Source organism: Helianthus annuus, chromosome 5 (genome assembly GCF_002127325.2).
Source record: "Helianthus annuus cultivar XRQ/B chromosome 5, HanXRQr2.0-SUNRISE, whole genome shotgun sequence".
In the NCBI taxonomy this organism is placed as follows: domain Eukaryota; kingdom Viridiplantae; phylum Streptophyta; class Magnoliopsida; order Asterales; family Asteraceae; genus Helianthus; species Helianthus annuus.
Genome location: NC_035437.2, coordinates 4,168,128 through 4,184,478, shown reverse-complemented (window position 1 = coordinate 4,184,478; position 16,351 = coordinate 4,168,128). Strand labels below are relative to the sequence as shown.

General features: G+C 34.7%; 1 protein-coding gene and 1 long non-coding RNA gene across 2 annotated transcripts; both read right to left on the bottom strand.

Annotated features, from left to right (window-relative positions):
* Window positions 1-36: 36 nt before the first annotated feature.
* LOC110939738 (transcription factor bHLH112) lies at window positions 37-2,519 on the bottom strand. The gene is made up of 7 exons (XM_022181310.2): window positions 2,081-2,519; window positions 1,565-1,931; window positions 1,358-1,474; window positions 1,106-1,171; window positions 916-981; window positions 765-815; window positions 37-678 (listed from the first exon to the last, which is right to left on the bottom strand). The coding sequence occupies exons 1-7, from the start codon at window positions 2,431-2,433 to the stop codon at window positions 529-531; spliced, it is 1,170 nt and encodes a 389-aa protein (XP_022037002.1). The 5' UTR covers window positions 2,434-2,519; the 3' UTR covers window positions 37-528.
* Window positions 2,520-13,098: 10,579 nt separating this feature from the next.
* Window positions 13,099-14,124, bottom strand: LOC110938450. Its single transcript, XR_002591408.2, has 3 exons — window positions 13,828-14,124; window positions 13,453-13,741; window positions 13,099-13,370 (listed from the first exon to the last, which is right to left on the bottom strand). It is a non-coding gene; the product is annotated as an uncharacterized LOC110938450 (long non-coding RNA).
* Between the last annotated feature and the right edge of the window lie 2,227 nt (window positions 14,125-16,351).

Here is a 16,351-nt window from a genome sequence, read left to right as displayed (position 1 = left end):
TTGAAAGAAAAAATTCACAACATTACTCACTCAAAGTTAACATCTAAAAGTTGCAATAATCAAACTAACACAAAAAAACTTTCTAGTAAAATACTATAGATACAACCAAATACAAAAAAAAAAAAAAAAAAAAAGATATTTATTTGTTTCTCTAAATAGAACCCTAATCATTTGCTTGCCCTACATCATACTGGCATTGGTTGTCCTTCCTTCAAGGGTCACTTTGTAGCTTTATTTTTTCTCATATCCTCCTTTTTCCCTTTCCTTTTCCAACTTTTGTTCATTGTACTTCTACTACACTACTCCAATATGTGGCTTATATTCATCATTAAGCAACATATTTCTAGTTCTTTTAACTTTTTTCGTTATTTTGAATAATTCATTTTAATCAAAATAACGAAAAAACTTAAGAAACGAACTTGCTCCAGCTAATCTTTTGAGAAGAACAAGTGAACAACCGACCCGACCATTAGCTAGCCTATGTAAGTTTATGAAGCTTTGAGTCTTGAACTTTAACGTTGTGCCGAGTTAAAATGTACCCCGGAAACATGATGTCCAATAATCGGGTGTGGTCTCTGCAGTGACCGGGAAGGTACTAGATACCGGTACAAGGCAAAGGCCTCGGCTCCTTAAATCTTGTTTAGCTCCTTCATTGTTGTCTTCCGCTTTGTCGCTTATCTAAAGATAATATAATTTTTTTGTTAATGAATAAAGTTTAATTTGAAATATTTAGAAAAACACATGAATAAAAAGTATAAGCTCACCTGTTGCACTTGCATAGTAGCTCCATTTTTCATATAGGGGTTACTTAGAACCTGAAGAAAACATATGGAAATTAATTAATGAACTATAAACTGATGTATATATATGAAATAATTATATTGTGGAAAAATGTACAAATAAACTAAAGCCTACATTGACTTGATCATGAAGGAGCTTGATGTATTCAATGGCTTCATGGAGAACCGATGCCGTATCAGTCTGTAAATTCAATTTATTGTTATAAGTTACAACATAATCCAATTTTTCAAGAAGATATATAAAACAGTAACGAGTTTTTTAAATACAATAAGTTTAATAGAACATTAAGGTCGAGAATTAATACCTTTCCGAAAGGCGAAACTAATTGTTGAAGCGCAGTGACTCGATCGCCTAGCTTCTCTTTTCGAACCTGTAAAGCCAACAATGACTTCATTAGGGTTTAAAATAAACAAACGTGCCTAGTAAAATCCCACTCATACAGGGTCTAGAGAGACTAAGCAAAAGGTGTATGAAGATTAGGGTTTATATTTACATATATTCATTTGATTCATTTTTTGAGAAGATTGAGAAAAAAGTTTATGAATATTATGTGTACCTTAAATGTTGGCAATGGCGATGGCGTTTCAAGACGAGGTCGCTTATATGTAGTAGATTCACTCGAACTTTTCTTCACTGATGATCCCATATCGTCCAGGAAATCTTCATTTCGCGTCTAAAATAAATAATTAAAAAAAGTTCTTGAGGAAACCCTAATCTTGTGAACATGAATATAAACAAGTAAAACTCAAAAAAATTTAGTTACCTTAATGTTAGAGCATTTGGGTTTCTCTTCATATGCCTGATTTGATGCGAAAAAACCTGCTTGATTATCGTTTATATCCAAAGCGGACGTGTTACTAAAAAACGTTACACTTGAAACCGGATCAAAGTTGTTTAAGTTCGTTTGAACATCATAAACTGTTGCGGCTGCTGGTGGTGATGATTCACCATCAAATAAAGTTTGTAGCAAACTTGAAGGGTAATCATTCATACTACCAAAGTTTCCGGTGCAATCACCCGAGTTTGTGATGAAGTTTGAAGCTTGATCTTGGTCCATACCAAAATTTGATGGTAAATTGTTCAAGATTTCTGGTAGGGTTTGCCTATAACTCTCTCCAGTTCTTCCATCACTAATAAAAATCCCAAATGAGATCAGATTCTTTTTATGCTTCATGTAATTATAAAAGACATCTATGGACCATATTTTAGTGGAAACAAAAGTTGATTCAATTATTGTAAAAACAAAGTAAAAGAAACACAAAAGTCATTGTATACTTACACTAATAAAGCTTGATACCAATTGGTGGTTGTAGATGGTGATGACCCCATCATCTGACAGGCGGTATCCGGCAAGATAGCGGTGGCACAACAGCCGGAAGACTCGTCGGTTGACCTTGTTTTCATATTTATCAAATCATTTTGCCAGCAGCCTCCATAGGTGCTCAAAAACGACGAGTTTGTGTTAAAGATAGCTCGCGGTGAACTCCACAAGCTTCCGCCGCAGACCTCCGCCTGAAATTCTTCTGCCATAGAGCTTATATATTCACTAATATGTCTTTCTTGAAGTTTTGTTCTTGTGTGCAATTGAACACTTGGAAGAAAGTGAGTTGAGTTATATATATACATGTACATATGTTATTTACCAAGTTGTATGTGAAATAGAGTAAACCTAATTCTGGAATTTAGTTGACATTTAAAAGTTGTAATTAAGTCAAAATAAAATTGATATTTTATCTAAAATTTCAAAGATTGGTATCTTAGTAATCATATTTAAATAACTAATTTCAAGATGGTATTTTGTTTGGAATTTTTATTTGTAATATCCAATTATAATAACTATATTCCACAAGTAGCTTTATGTTGATCGAATTAAATAATTAAATGAGTTGGTATTATCTGAATAATTAAAATAAAGTAGGGGAATTTTGGATAGAATTTTGTTGTATTAGTTTAGTTAACTTAAACCTACTTTAATAAGTATAATAAAGTATTTCTTTTATTATCACCTTTTCATTTCTTTATATAATAAAAAAGGCTGATAAATTCAAGTTGCTTACAAACAAAGGGATATAAATATACAAGTGCCACGTCATCATAATTTTTGGTCGAATAATATATCTTTTGTCTTTATTAAATCCTTCGGTTGGAATTAAAGTAGTTATATTTAATGTTTAATAAATTTAAATGAAAACTGGAATAAATCTCATGTAACTGTATAGTCAAACCATATTTTCTTTATTAAAGTCGATATAATGTTTCGTAAAAAGCTGATTTAATATGTTGTTCTCCTAAATTTGGATGCTTTAAGAAAAAGACAAAAGAAAATGTTCTCACATAATTACACATGGAATTGTGAATGAAAGATAAGACTTATGGATAGATCGATCACCATAATATTGTTTTCTTTGTATGATACGTGGAGTTATTATTAGATTTGTTTTTTGAAACAAGAACTTCCTTAACGCAACACCGAACCCGAAAAACCGGGACGGACGAAACAAACAAACACTATATATTCACAAATTTACACCAATCTCCCCAACTAAACTTACCTTTCTTGGCCCTATGCTTAAACCACATAAAACGAGTAAAGTGCAATTTGTCATTCGGTGGTTTATTCATATTGCAATATGACATCATACCTTTCGGTTTTTGTCAAATGAAACCTTGTGATGATATTTCATTGTACTTTGACACCCTCAGTCAGTCAAACGTTTGTTTATCCGTTTTCTTCAAAGGCAAATAAGTAATTCACTCGGCTTCTTCACTAAAAAACTCAAATTAACCCTAATTCTCCTCTTCTATTCACTTTAGCTTCTCCCCTACATCAATTGCCGGATTATTCACTTAAATCTCTTCAAATCAACAACATGAATTATGAGCTTCTTAAAACCCTAACCATAGGCCCTTAAGGGGAACCACATCAGATCATCATCAAAGGGTAGTTTAGTCATTTACTTATTTTTGACAATCAACTTAACCTTTGCTATTAAAAAAGGGGTAACAACGCAGCTTGTTGCCCATTTACCATCTATCTCGATGTAAATCCACGTAATTATTAAGTAAAAAAACCCTACTTAATGTGATTTATTATTTATTGAAAAAAATAGGCGAATTGGAAATAGATAATCCGATCTAACTCAATTGGCCGATAATAATCCGAGCCGGTCAATTTTTTTGTAAAATAGTCCACCGTTAAAATAGTTTAACGGAGTTAAGTTTTTTTTCGAATTACAAACCGATGTTTTAAGGCTTTTGATCAGAACGAGGATACGAGTCGATTGATGTAAAACTTACATCGAAATTGTGCTCGAAATGGCTTGATTATTGTTAATTGGAAGTTTAAACACACGAATTGAAGCACCGTTTTCGTGGGTTAGGGCGTTATTTCAAGGTAAGTTTTACATCAATCGACTTGTATCATTGTTCTGATCAAAAGCCCTAAAACACTGGTTTGTAATTCGGAAAAAAACTTAACTTCGTTAAGCTATTTTAACGGCTGACTATTTTACAAAAAAAAATTGAACAGTTCGGATTAGTATCGGCTAATAATTGACTTGGGATTATTATCGGCCAAATAGAGTTAGGTGGGATTATTTATTTCCAATTTGCCAAAAAAATTAATATTATATTCTGATATTATAATCTGATCATATATAATTCATATTAAAATCAATGACACTAACAAGTCGAGCATCTATATGAGATTAGATCAATAATTGAAACTAATCGAATTGAATTTTAATAAGCTCGAGTCTAGATTTGTTAAAACTTATTTAATAAACGAACTTCAATAGATTTGCGAGTCTATAAAGACCTAATTATTCGTATAACATGTCTGATAAATAAGCCGAGACCAAATCGTGTTTAAACTTAGTATTTGGTATGTTTTGGTATGGAAATTACAAATTTGACCTTAACAATGCGAATTAATGTCCCAAGTAATAAACCAAATAGTTTGTCATGCTATAAAGATACCAAATATTTGGTATTACAAGGGTTGCCAAGATCATTTTGTTCCAAATTATATGTGTTGCCATCTATAATCGGTAACGAGTTTATCTAATATTATAAATTTACTAGTAAGGTGCCCGCGCGATGCGGCGGGGGTGACACTTTGTATTACGGCACTCGTTTCTGGTAGTGAAGTCGTATGGATAATACTTTTTTTGTATAATTCATTTCATATCCGTTGCATTGTTTCCACATGGTATTTGATCTTTGTATTGGCCATCCGTAAATGAACATTCGAGAAACAAAATAAGGGATTTTTTAAGTTGAAGAGTTTTTGTTTCTTTTTATTTTTTGGGGTATTTACTATGAAGATTTGTCTAGTTCTCGATCTTATGATATCATGATTGCCCGGTTGAATAAAAAGGTAAGAGCATTAGTGGGACGATACAATTTATGTTTCATCTCTAATAGATTGCATGAATAGCACAAATAGAAAGAATGGAACTTCTACTATATCGTTTACTTATAAAAAGACATTACTTTCTAAAAATAATACACTTTTTTGTAATCATATTTCACACCAACCTAATTTTGTTAAAAGTAGGTGTTAGCAAAATGATGGTAGGGATTTATAATGAAATAAATGGAAAAAGAAAAAACATATTTGACCTCCAAACATTTACTCTTAAAGCTTTATATTTATTATGAATATGTACATACCCAGTGTCAAAGTGGAAATTTTGGAGCATCAAAGATTGCAACATGTCTTTGTTTCTTGGTCTCATATTTCTTATGGTTAGAATACCCAATGGCCAATACCTTAAGGTTTTTAAGGTGTTGAGGGATGGGTCTCCAAATAATGAATTATGACTTTATTTTGCAGCTAATTCCTTCTTCACAAGCCTGTCAACAAAATCAAAAAAGCTTTCATGCACTAATACGGATTCTCTTTAACATATGGAAAACAATGTACACTTGGACAAAATCCGACTCGTTTAACATGTTTCGTTTTTAGTTGTTTTCTTCATACAACTCTTAAGAGAACAAACATGACCTGAATCGACCAGTTTTTAAGTAAATAGGCCAAAATTCTCTGTATACCCCACATGTCAAGCCTTTTTTAGCAGGGATAGTCACCACTCCATACAAGCTATCAAAAGGAGAAATGAATCAACTTGTTTATGCATGAGAAAATTATGAAAGCAGATGCACTTAAACTATATAATCAAAATAACCATAACTATATAATCAGCTGTAATAAAACTGTTCGTAGGATAATTCATGCTTCTAACAGCACAACTACATTAATGACAACATAACAAAATAAATACACACTTTAAGTCCATTCACCTTCTAGTCCCACGTCACAATTATTGCAACATAACAAAATAAATAGTTAAATACACACTTCAAAGTTATTAACACAAAAAAAAACGGAAATAAAAAGTCGATATAAATCGCACTAAATTCATATGAGGTTTAAATATTAAGACGCATGAGCTTTAAGATTTAAACTGGGTCATCATAACTTTTTAAAAGTCTCTACTTTTGAGGAAATTTAGCCCATGCCTGTAATATTTCTTAGTAGCATGAATTTTAATGTTCTTATTATCATTTTCTCTACTTTATTTATCAAGTGAATTAAGGGATGAAGTACCCTAGTGAACCGGATTTTTCCCAAACAGTAATAGAGGTCAGGTAGAACGGAAATCATACCTAGTGCAGGATGAAAGACTCTAGTGAACTGGCTTTCTCACCCTTTAAAAACCATTTGCCCAAACACTCTAATCTAAAATGCCAAAAGAATAAGATACTAAAAAATATAATTACTGGTCAAATAAAAAAAAACCTATAGGTGATACTGATTTAGCTTAGTTACCTGAGTAGCCTCTGATCAAGAGTGAGATAAAGGTTGTCCCAGTCAGCCCATACTCCAAATCTCTGTTGACAGAAAGGGAAGCTATTTTAATGTTATATCGATTCGTAATAATTACAATAGATGAACACCACCATTGACCGAAGAAATAACAACTCGAATATGCCCCTGAAACATATCATTTCACAAGTAACTAAGTGAAACTGTGACCTAAACATAAAGAAATGTAACTCTCTTTCAGTTATGTGGATGCAAATTTTAAACAGACCTTGAATGATGTCATTAGCGCCTTCATTGTTGCTTTGGCAAATTTAGCTGCTTTTGCTCTCAGTTTGATGGTGTTAGCCCCTTTAGCGCATCTTGGTCCAACGAGTGCAATACTAAGATAATTTCATAGAAAACTACGTACACATGATTAACGTTAGATATAAATAAAATAAGTATAAGTTGGCAGCTACACATAAACAAATGTGGCATCGTATCACAATTTGTCATCCAATTCATATTTTAATATACCCCCTTCTATGTTACTTATCGCTGCGTAACTTCCACTATGTTTGAACCTCCTATCGCTAAGCTAACACTATATATGTGTAGTATTCCACTGGATGTTCATGTAGTTGTCTGTAAAAAGCCATTGTGCTTCAACAGGGGCTCAGGACAGGGTTCAGGCCCTCATAATTCGATAAAAAACTGCATTTCAAATCACAAAGTTATGAGTAAAATGACTTGATATATGACTTAACAACATTAATATTCAGTAAATAAAATAAAATATTCTGATTGAACGGGTCATTTTCGTGTTAACCCGCGAAATTCACTTGTGTTCAGGTTCAAGTGTCTTGACATGACTTTTTGGTGCATGTATAGTGTGTAGTTTCAACAATAAACCGGTTACATACGCTTCATTTATCATTTCTTGAGTTTATAAAACTCAGTTCTTAGTTTGTGTTATTTTTAAAAGACAGTTATTCAATTCCTTTTCTATATTTTCTTCCTTAACGGAGTTATTTAAAAGGAGAGTAAGAATGAAGTTGTTAGGTAAATTGTTATAAACACAATCATACCTTATCAGCATTTAACCCAACATCCTCAAAAATGATGAAAAAGCATCTGCAAATAGAGCGTCTGCCCATTGCAAGTTTTGAATTTCAACTATCAGAACTAAACTAACTAACTAATTAGAAAAAAAATCAATGAAAGATGAGTAAAAAGTACAGGAGTTTTACCTTATGACATATCACCTGTTGGTGTATGTATCAATAGCTTCTCACAACATTATATCCTCATTCTAATGTACAAAAATATATCTATATACAAACATTAATAGACCAAAAACAATGTTCCAGATCACCGGAATCATAACGAACAGAAAACAACCGGAGCAAGTGAAACATACCTAATCGTCGGATTGGTCTTAGAGATTGATGATCTGACCAGATCTAAGACATGTAGATGTTGGTTCAATTCAGGAGCTCACAACCATTACCCTTCGTAAGGCGACATCTCAAACCGTTGCTGATATGGCGGAACCCTAACCCTAATGTTGAGACCTTTATCACCTCCGATTTCCCTTTGTCTTCGCCATCGACATCTGGAACGGATTTGGGACTTGATCTCTGAGTGAAAAAAAAACAAAAAACAAAAAAAGTTTGTTGAGAGATAATGAGATTTGTAGATCTGGTTTTTAAATTTTGAATCTCACTCGGATACGTGAATGGATATTGAGGTTATTGTGAATCTTAATTTTGAATTTTGAATCTCCCTCGGATACGCGTAGATATTGTAAATTGTTCAATTTTAATAGATTTGTGGAAAAAGCCAATTTAACCTTCGAATACGATTTATAAAATAGTATAGATATAGATTAGAGGATAAACTTTAGTACTGCAATTTAAAGTTTAAATTTTAAAAATTTTCCCGCTTGGTTAACAATAAAATTTTGTCACCCCTTTAAAGTAGAAAGTTCTGTTAAAATTTGACTAAAATGTAAAGGAAATTTTTAATCAATTATTCAACAATGGTTTTAGTTTTAAATTGATAACGCTTTTACCTTTTTAATATATATTTTACTTCTGACGACGACTAAAAGTACGTTGGGCTTTAATCACTTGTACACTAAGGCACCATCAATCTGTACATTTTAATCCGTACGTCAATACTGACCACGGCAAACATCAAAACGTTGAAAAAAATTAGAAGGTCGTCATGGTATCTTCAATGTTTTTAATACATCATAGTTTATGAAAAGAATAGGTAAAAGAATTATAAGTTTGTTGTGGAGGGGGGGAAAGTGTAACTAATTATCTATAATTTTGTTAAAACTCAGGGATTTAAGTGTAATAGGTTTAGGGGGTAAAAAAATAAATAGTGTTTAAAAGACCAAATTGCCCTCATTTTAGGGGTCTATTTATAAATAAAGAGGGGGAAAAGTTCTTATTTTTTAGGTATCTTAAAATACCCCTCCCTCATGCATTATAATATAGTATAGATAATACACAACATTTTTTTCTTAACCTTATAAACCACCTTTAAATATCGAGTGCGTGTTTTAGTGTTAATTTATGTAACAACTAAGATACACTGAGGTTAAAAGGAATTTAAGTGAAGTTATAATATTGGTTAGAATGTTCGAAGGCACACTTGTTTAAGTTGATTCGATTGTAGACCCAGTGAACGACATGGTCAATGGGGTTTGTTGCTCTATGGGTTCAAGGGGGAGCACCCTAAAATGGCATGTATAGTACCTTGGGGTTGTTTGGTAGCCTTTTAAAAGGTGTTTAGTTCACAAAATAACATCTCTTAATGGTTCAATTGATCTATTAATGATTAAGTAATACAGATCATGCTAAATGATTAAGAATTAAGAGATAGATTTACCCTAGCTCTAATAAACTATTTAACCCTAAAACTTCAGCCACCACCAACCACCACCTGCCTCAGCCAACCACCACACCAACACTGCCACCATCGTCAACCACCACCACCACCACTCGTCACCGAAGCACCACCAACACTACCACCCACCAACAACACCGCCAACCACCAGCGCCATCCACCACCTGCCACCACGATAACCACCCACTACCATCGTCAACCACCACCACTACCACCCGTCACCACCAACCAACACCACCACCCACCAACAACACCGCTAACCACTAACGCCACCACAACCCGCCACCACCAACAACCGCCATCACCGCCCGCTAACCATCAAATATATTTTATTTAGAACAAAATAGTTCAGAGAGGTAAAATAGTCATTTTACACCCTTTTTTGAACGACTAATTTCTTTAATCTTCGGTCGTCTGTGGGACTTGAACCCAAGACCTTCCCTTCCCTTCCCAACCTAGTTCTTTTTAAAGGCCTTGTCTTTGCCAATGAACCACAACCCCATTGATGTCATCTTACACACTTATTCAGAGCTTTAGCCAAACAACACTTACTGACTCAACATTTATTAGTTCAAAGCTTCTTACTTGGTTAGACCTCTTACTAGTTCAACACTTATTGGTTCAGGGGTTGCCAAACAACCCTTTTATTACCAACAATTTTTGCCGCCAGCTGACTTGACCATCATCAGTAAATTAGTACCTCCGATCGACTTTGTTTAGTGTTTATGTATTTCGCTTTCCGTTCATACAATATCACATTGAAAATCTCCTAGTTGTTTTGCTTTGATTTAGTGTCTAAAACTTAAGTCGTCGTATTCATCATCATCATCATCATCATCATCATCATCATCATCATCATCATCATCATCATCATCATCATCATCATCATCATCATCATCATACGCAGTTGATCCCATCAATAGCAAAACTAAGGTAGGGTCTGAGGAGGGTAAGATGTAGACAACCTTAGCTCTACCCCGTAGGAATAGAGAGGTTGTTTCCAGTAAGACCCCCGACTTGATAGTAGTTTTACATCAAGCCTTGGACATAAGACACACAACACTCAATAATCGGGACAAAGGCCGATTAGTGCATGTACCCTTTTGTCTTTCGGCTATCAATGCCACCATATGATGTGTGATTAACCGTCCGCCGCTTTTAAAATAACGCTAAAATTAGTGCAACTTCACTTTTGCCCCCTAAGAGCCCACATATATATACATTATATGTGCACACCGCAAGCGAGACGTTTTCTAAAACTTAAGTGCGACTTTGAATTACATTACTGCAAATTCCGTGTAATAATGTACACTTGTGCCGAAAACATACTTTTTAATATGTATTTATCACGATTCAAAGTTAATCTACGACTCTACTTACAAATCTCATGCACAAACATCTATCACATCCAACATCTTCATCCACCCTCCACAACCTAATCCCCGAACCAACGTAAGGAAGCCCAAACCACGATCAAATCAACCACCTTATTAGAGGTGTCTTTAAAAATTCATGTACCTTGTTCGAGCTCAAAAAGATGCGCCCTTCCGTAATGTTTTATTATTATTTAAAAAAAATCAAATTAATATTGGCCTCAATAAACCTAATGGCAAGTGGGCAAAATTCTAAACCATAAAAAATGATTTCTAAATGAGTCTATATTGGAATTGATATGTGTTTACTATTTTAAAAAATAACATATATATTTATGGTTTTTTTAAATCGTGTGCCCCTCGAAATCACGAGCCTTGTGCGGAGGTCCCCCTGCACACCATCAAAGCTGCCACTGCACCTTATGTACACACAGAATTTGCCGTGATTGGCTCCACCGACGTCATTCTAGGCCACCTTCTACATACATGTATTTAACATAACTTTTGGGTTCTACAACATCGCTGACCCTGTTTAATATATCGTAGAATCTTCTGCCGTTAAAAACAACGTATCTAACATAACATGATGTTTTGTGATCAAAGAGAAAACGATGGTGAGTGGGAGACTGATCGAGTGAAGGTCGAAAAAATATTGCTATTTTACACTTTGTTCCTAGTTGTCAATGTCAATAAAATACTCAATGTACTCCACGAGTCACCGCCCACGTTTCCTTGTTTCACGCCACCATTTTCTAATTAATTGGTAATGGTAATTGGACATAAATGGTCGCATGATAATTAAAATATTATCAATGTCCATGACTAACTACTCTCATCACGTATTATATTGATGAATAAGTATAACTTCAATACTAAAACGGTATTATAACTGAGAATTAATTAAAAATGTTTTGATAGGGTCTTAGACCATACATAATGGGGCGTGAAGTGGCCCGTTCACTCCCCAAAACACCCCTATACACCGCCCCCATGGTCTCGTTCCAAGCGTGATTCAATTCATGGATCATTTTGTACACCCTCCCACACCTTGGTTTAACTAAAGCCTTCACAATCTCTCTATCTCCCTTACTATTGACTTATATTTTTTCTTAAAAAATAATAATTAGGTGAAGGGCTTGAGCCATCGCAAACTTTTTCTATTAAAATGACCCTGCTGATGTGGTTTTTGTATGACGAAAAACGCCATAAAAAGGATTCAACCACTACGCATGGTCTTTAAACTTTGACACCGATAGTTTAAATATTTAATGCTAAAAGTACACTTACTATTTTGATAAAGATACGACACAAAAATGTGATTTAGGATGTCAAATATAGATAATCATCTCTTCATATCTTTGGTTCTAAAACATCATCAACAAATTCACAATCAAAACATTTAAAGAAAGCATTTATAATATGATATGAAAGACTTTGATTTTCAAGTTATTACCGGAATATTACACATTCCTACGTCAAATATAAAGAAAGTGGTTTGTGGTTTTACACCTAAACTTAACACACTTTAAGTATACGTTAACAAATCGTTTATAAAGTAAAACAAAGTTGTATTTAATTTTTTATATGTCTACATGAATTTGGAGAAAAATATAGAGAGAGTTCTCAAATTAGTTGTAGTGGGTGAATGGCCTTTAATTTAACATCTTGCATGGTTTGTTAGTGTAAGAGAGTAATCGTAGTTTAATTTTAATTAAATAAAAATAATTTGATTTTTGTTTAATGCTATTAGGTGTGAAGAAGACAAGTCTTTGAAGGATGCCCCTCCATGTCAGCGTCACGTCAACATCCAGGGAGGATGCTCCTCCAAAGATGGACCAAGGGAAATGAAAGATGAGCCTATATATGTATATATATGTGTTGTATGTATATGTGTGTGTAAGAAGGGGGTGGAGCGGCTTGAGCGGCAGCAGCAGGACGAAGAGGATGCCGACGAAGCAGGGAAAATGGGAGGATGGGACGGTGCCTGGCCTGGACATGGCGGGAACGTCTCCACACCGACTGCCCTAATAAAAGATGTGGATGACGCGGTTAGCCGGTGATTATGAACGGTTTGATAGAAAAGAGACATTTTATTTCCGCCCTTATCGTTACTTTACCTTATGAGTTATTTCGTTATTTAATACTAGGTTAATGCCCGCGTAATACGCGGGCTTCAACAAAAACAATATTATTTACTTTGAAATGTAATATTTTGTACAAACGCATACATTGGAAGAAACAAACAGAAAACTATAAAGTGTAAACAAACATGCTTAGTGGAAAAGTCTAGTTCTCTCCTGCCTCTCTTGTGCGGGTCTTTGTTCCCATTCGGTTGTGTTAGACATCTCAGCTTCCAGCTCCTTGAGTTCAAGAATTTTATTCAGACTTTCATCAAGAAGAAAGATACTGTCGTTTATCAGGAAATCAAGAAAATTTAAGTAAACACCCTTTTCCTCTTCCTTAGCAATCTGAAACAAATTCGAATGATCTACATAAGTCATTACAAAGTAGGTAAAAGTACACATATGTAGCAATCGTACATTGAATTACCTGTTTCCAAGCATTCAGGTGTAGAGGAACCTACCAAAGATACTCTAGAAGTTCGGCAATATTATGTCGTATGTTAAGTTTGTCATAGAATTGCACAATAGTCAGAAAAGTGTAAATTACTCGTTGGCAAATATCATGAACCGAGATGCCAACTTTAAAGGAAAAATCACCTGAGTGTGGGATCCTGTGAATTCGATATCAACATAAAGTTTCTGAAGATTTCTGGCAAGATACTGAACAGATAGTTGGTGCCCCCTCAAAATGTGTACTTGTGACAGACAATGTACCACTGCAGACACAATGTCGTAAAAAACCATAAGTATAAAAAAGTACAAATTTTGGGCACAAAACAAAAGATTATGAGTATAAAGCTACCTCCTACGAGGCATCCAACAATTGAGTACTTCAACCATTTTTGCTCTTAAATACGGATTTCTTATATACTCTGGACATGCCATGAACATAATAATGAAATTCATAAAATCATCTACCAAATACAGACGGATAAAACTGCATAAAGCAACAGAAATACGGTGCAGCAAAGAGGCAAAACAAAAACTGAATAACTTACACTTTTTTACCAGCTTTACACTGTCCAAAGCTCGTGGAATCCTAGAAGCGAAATAAGTAATTCCATAACGTCTTCGACAAAATGTTCGGGCATACAGGCAAAATCTGTAGGGCAAGTGTAACACCTCGAATTTTTGTGTCCAATGATGTGTTAACACGTGTCATTTGTTTACACGTGGCATCTATAATAAATAAAGGACTAATTTTGACAAACCTTGAAAGTATGTAAATTCGAGGGTTATAAATGTCAACAAGGGTAAATATACTGTATAGTATCCCTAAATAATGCTTAAACCTTCAAACAAATAAATTATAGATCGTACAAAAATAAAACGCGGAAGAAAGTGAGAGATTACAAACTACAGGGGTTAACTGTGTCAACATGTTTAATAATACCTCTGAGTGACCCTTTAACGTTCCCAAGACTTTGTAACGGTATTATACCCTCACTAAAATAATATATATGAATTTCGCGAAGTTTCGATATGAAACGAGAAAGTTACGATCGAATTCGTAGAAGAAGGGTTAAAAGCGTCAACAGTGAAAGTTAAGGCTTTCCAATATAATTAATAAATAAACCGGGGACTTAATAATGCGGGTAATTAACACGAGGCCCCTATCGGTAAATAACCGAGGGCCAAACCGCAAAGTTACCCCTTCGGAACCGAAAGGCCAGGTGAATCATTACAAAAGATTTCGTTATTAATGGCCCGATTCTGTAATGATTATAAAAGATTTGAAAAATTCTGAAAATATAACCCCACGCGACCCGCGTAAGGTTTCAACATAAGTTGAGGCGGGCCGCGAGCTCCCTCTATTACGCGTCTGATCTTCTGATCCCAGGCGACCCGCGTAAAAGACGCATGGAATGTCCATGCGGGTCGCGTACGACGCCCAGATGCAGAATGGTTGTAACTTCTTGACTTTTGAGCTCTTGAACGATCATTTGATCAATTATGGCAGCATGGGTGACCCCTACACGACCCATTCCCCTTAGGGACACCTGCCCATGATCCATGATCAGTTATAGCATGTTGTGTAATGATCTTGAGGGTCTTGTGTGACTATAAATAGCACCATTGTGCTCATAACCTTCATCACACTCAAAACACACAATCTGATCATTCTAAGGAGCTCTCTAGCTTTTCTTCTGCTCTATAGTCAAGAAGCAACTTCTGTAAGTCATTCATAACCATTGTGGTTTCACATTTCAATAGTTATAGCCTATAAACGCAACCGTCGTAACTAACGGTTGTCATTGCAATATCTTGCAAACGACTCAGTCTTATGACGAATCAAAAGTGGTTATGAGTTGGTATTTATGTGGGTATTAAACCTCTAAAATGGTTCCCCCTGATCACCATTCTAACTATGTCAAATATCGAGTCAAACGTGCGGTTAAAAAGTCAACAGAAAGCTATTTTAGCGATTTAAGCATAATCTGTAATATATATGTTATGGAACCTGTTTTGACAATCATAAAACATGATAATAAGTATATAAACATGTTTGCGCTCGTTTGAATCGATCATTTGCTATAAAGAACCGGTTCGGAGCCGAATGTCGCAAAAGTTTGACTTTTGCTTTGACTTCAGTTCTGACCCGTTTTAGTGAGGTATAAATATACCCTAGGACTCTCTTAGGACCAGGTCACATGTGGGTATAAGCCTCTGTGGTCGGTTCATGAGTTATCCGAGTCTTTAGCGCATTTCCGTCATTCGCCTAAAAGTTGACCGTAACGGCCTTTTAAAATTAAAACGAGTATTTCGGACACGTGAACGGACCAAAACCTTGCTTGTTGAATTATAAGCATGTCCTTAAAGTTTCACGTCAATCCGAGGTCTAGAATGAGAGTTATGCTAAAAGGCGCACTTTTAAGAAAGTTTTGTAATTAACGGCGCAATTAGCATAACGCCCATCTAACCCAAGTTTTCGTCACCAAAACTTTTACCCACTGTGGTAAAATAATATTTTGGGAATTTTAAAGATTTTTAATAATTTTTACCTTGCTCATAACCTGCGGTTATGGCTACGGTTCGGTAAATACCGAATATGCCCTTTTTGGCCAAAACGGGAGTTCTACAAGGTCTTTTGACCCGATTCCAGTTGCTACTGGTTTTAAATAATAAATAAAGTATTTTAAGCTTTATAAGCTGTTCGGGAAACTCAGATTTCTTGTAGAACTCGAAAATCCCTTTTAAAGTCTTTAAAATGACCAAAAAGCCCCTACGGGGCATATTACCAACTTAAACTCATTACGGGCATTACGGAAGGTATCCTACTGATACCAAAATACTTTTAAGGCATATTGACTTAGGAAATAAGCGTA

Excerpts from the sequence above, each read along its gene's own strand:
- LOC110939738 (XM_022181310.2), bottom strand. The coding sequence starts at position 2,433 with ATGTACATGTATATATATAACTCAACTCACTTTCTTCCAAGTGTTCAA. Across the intron at positions 982-1,105 it reads TAGTTTCGCCTTTCGGAAAG|ACTGATACGGCATCGGTTCT; the intron begins GTATTAATTCTC and ends TTGAATTTACAG. Across the intron at positions 679-764 it reads CTACTATGCAAGTGCAACAG|ATAAGCGACAAAGCGGAAGA; the intron begins GTGAGCTTATAC and ends TATTATCTTTAG.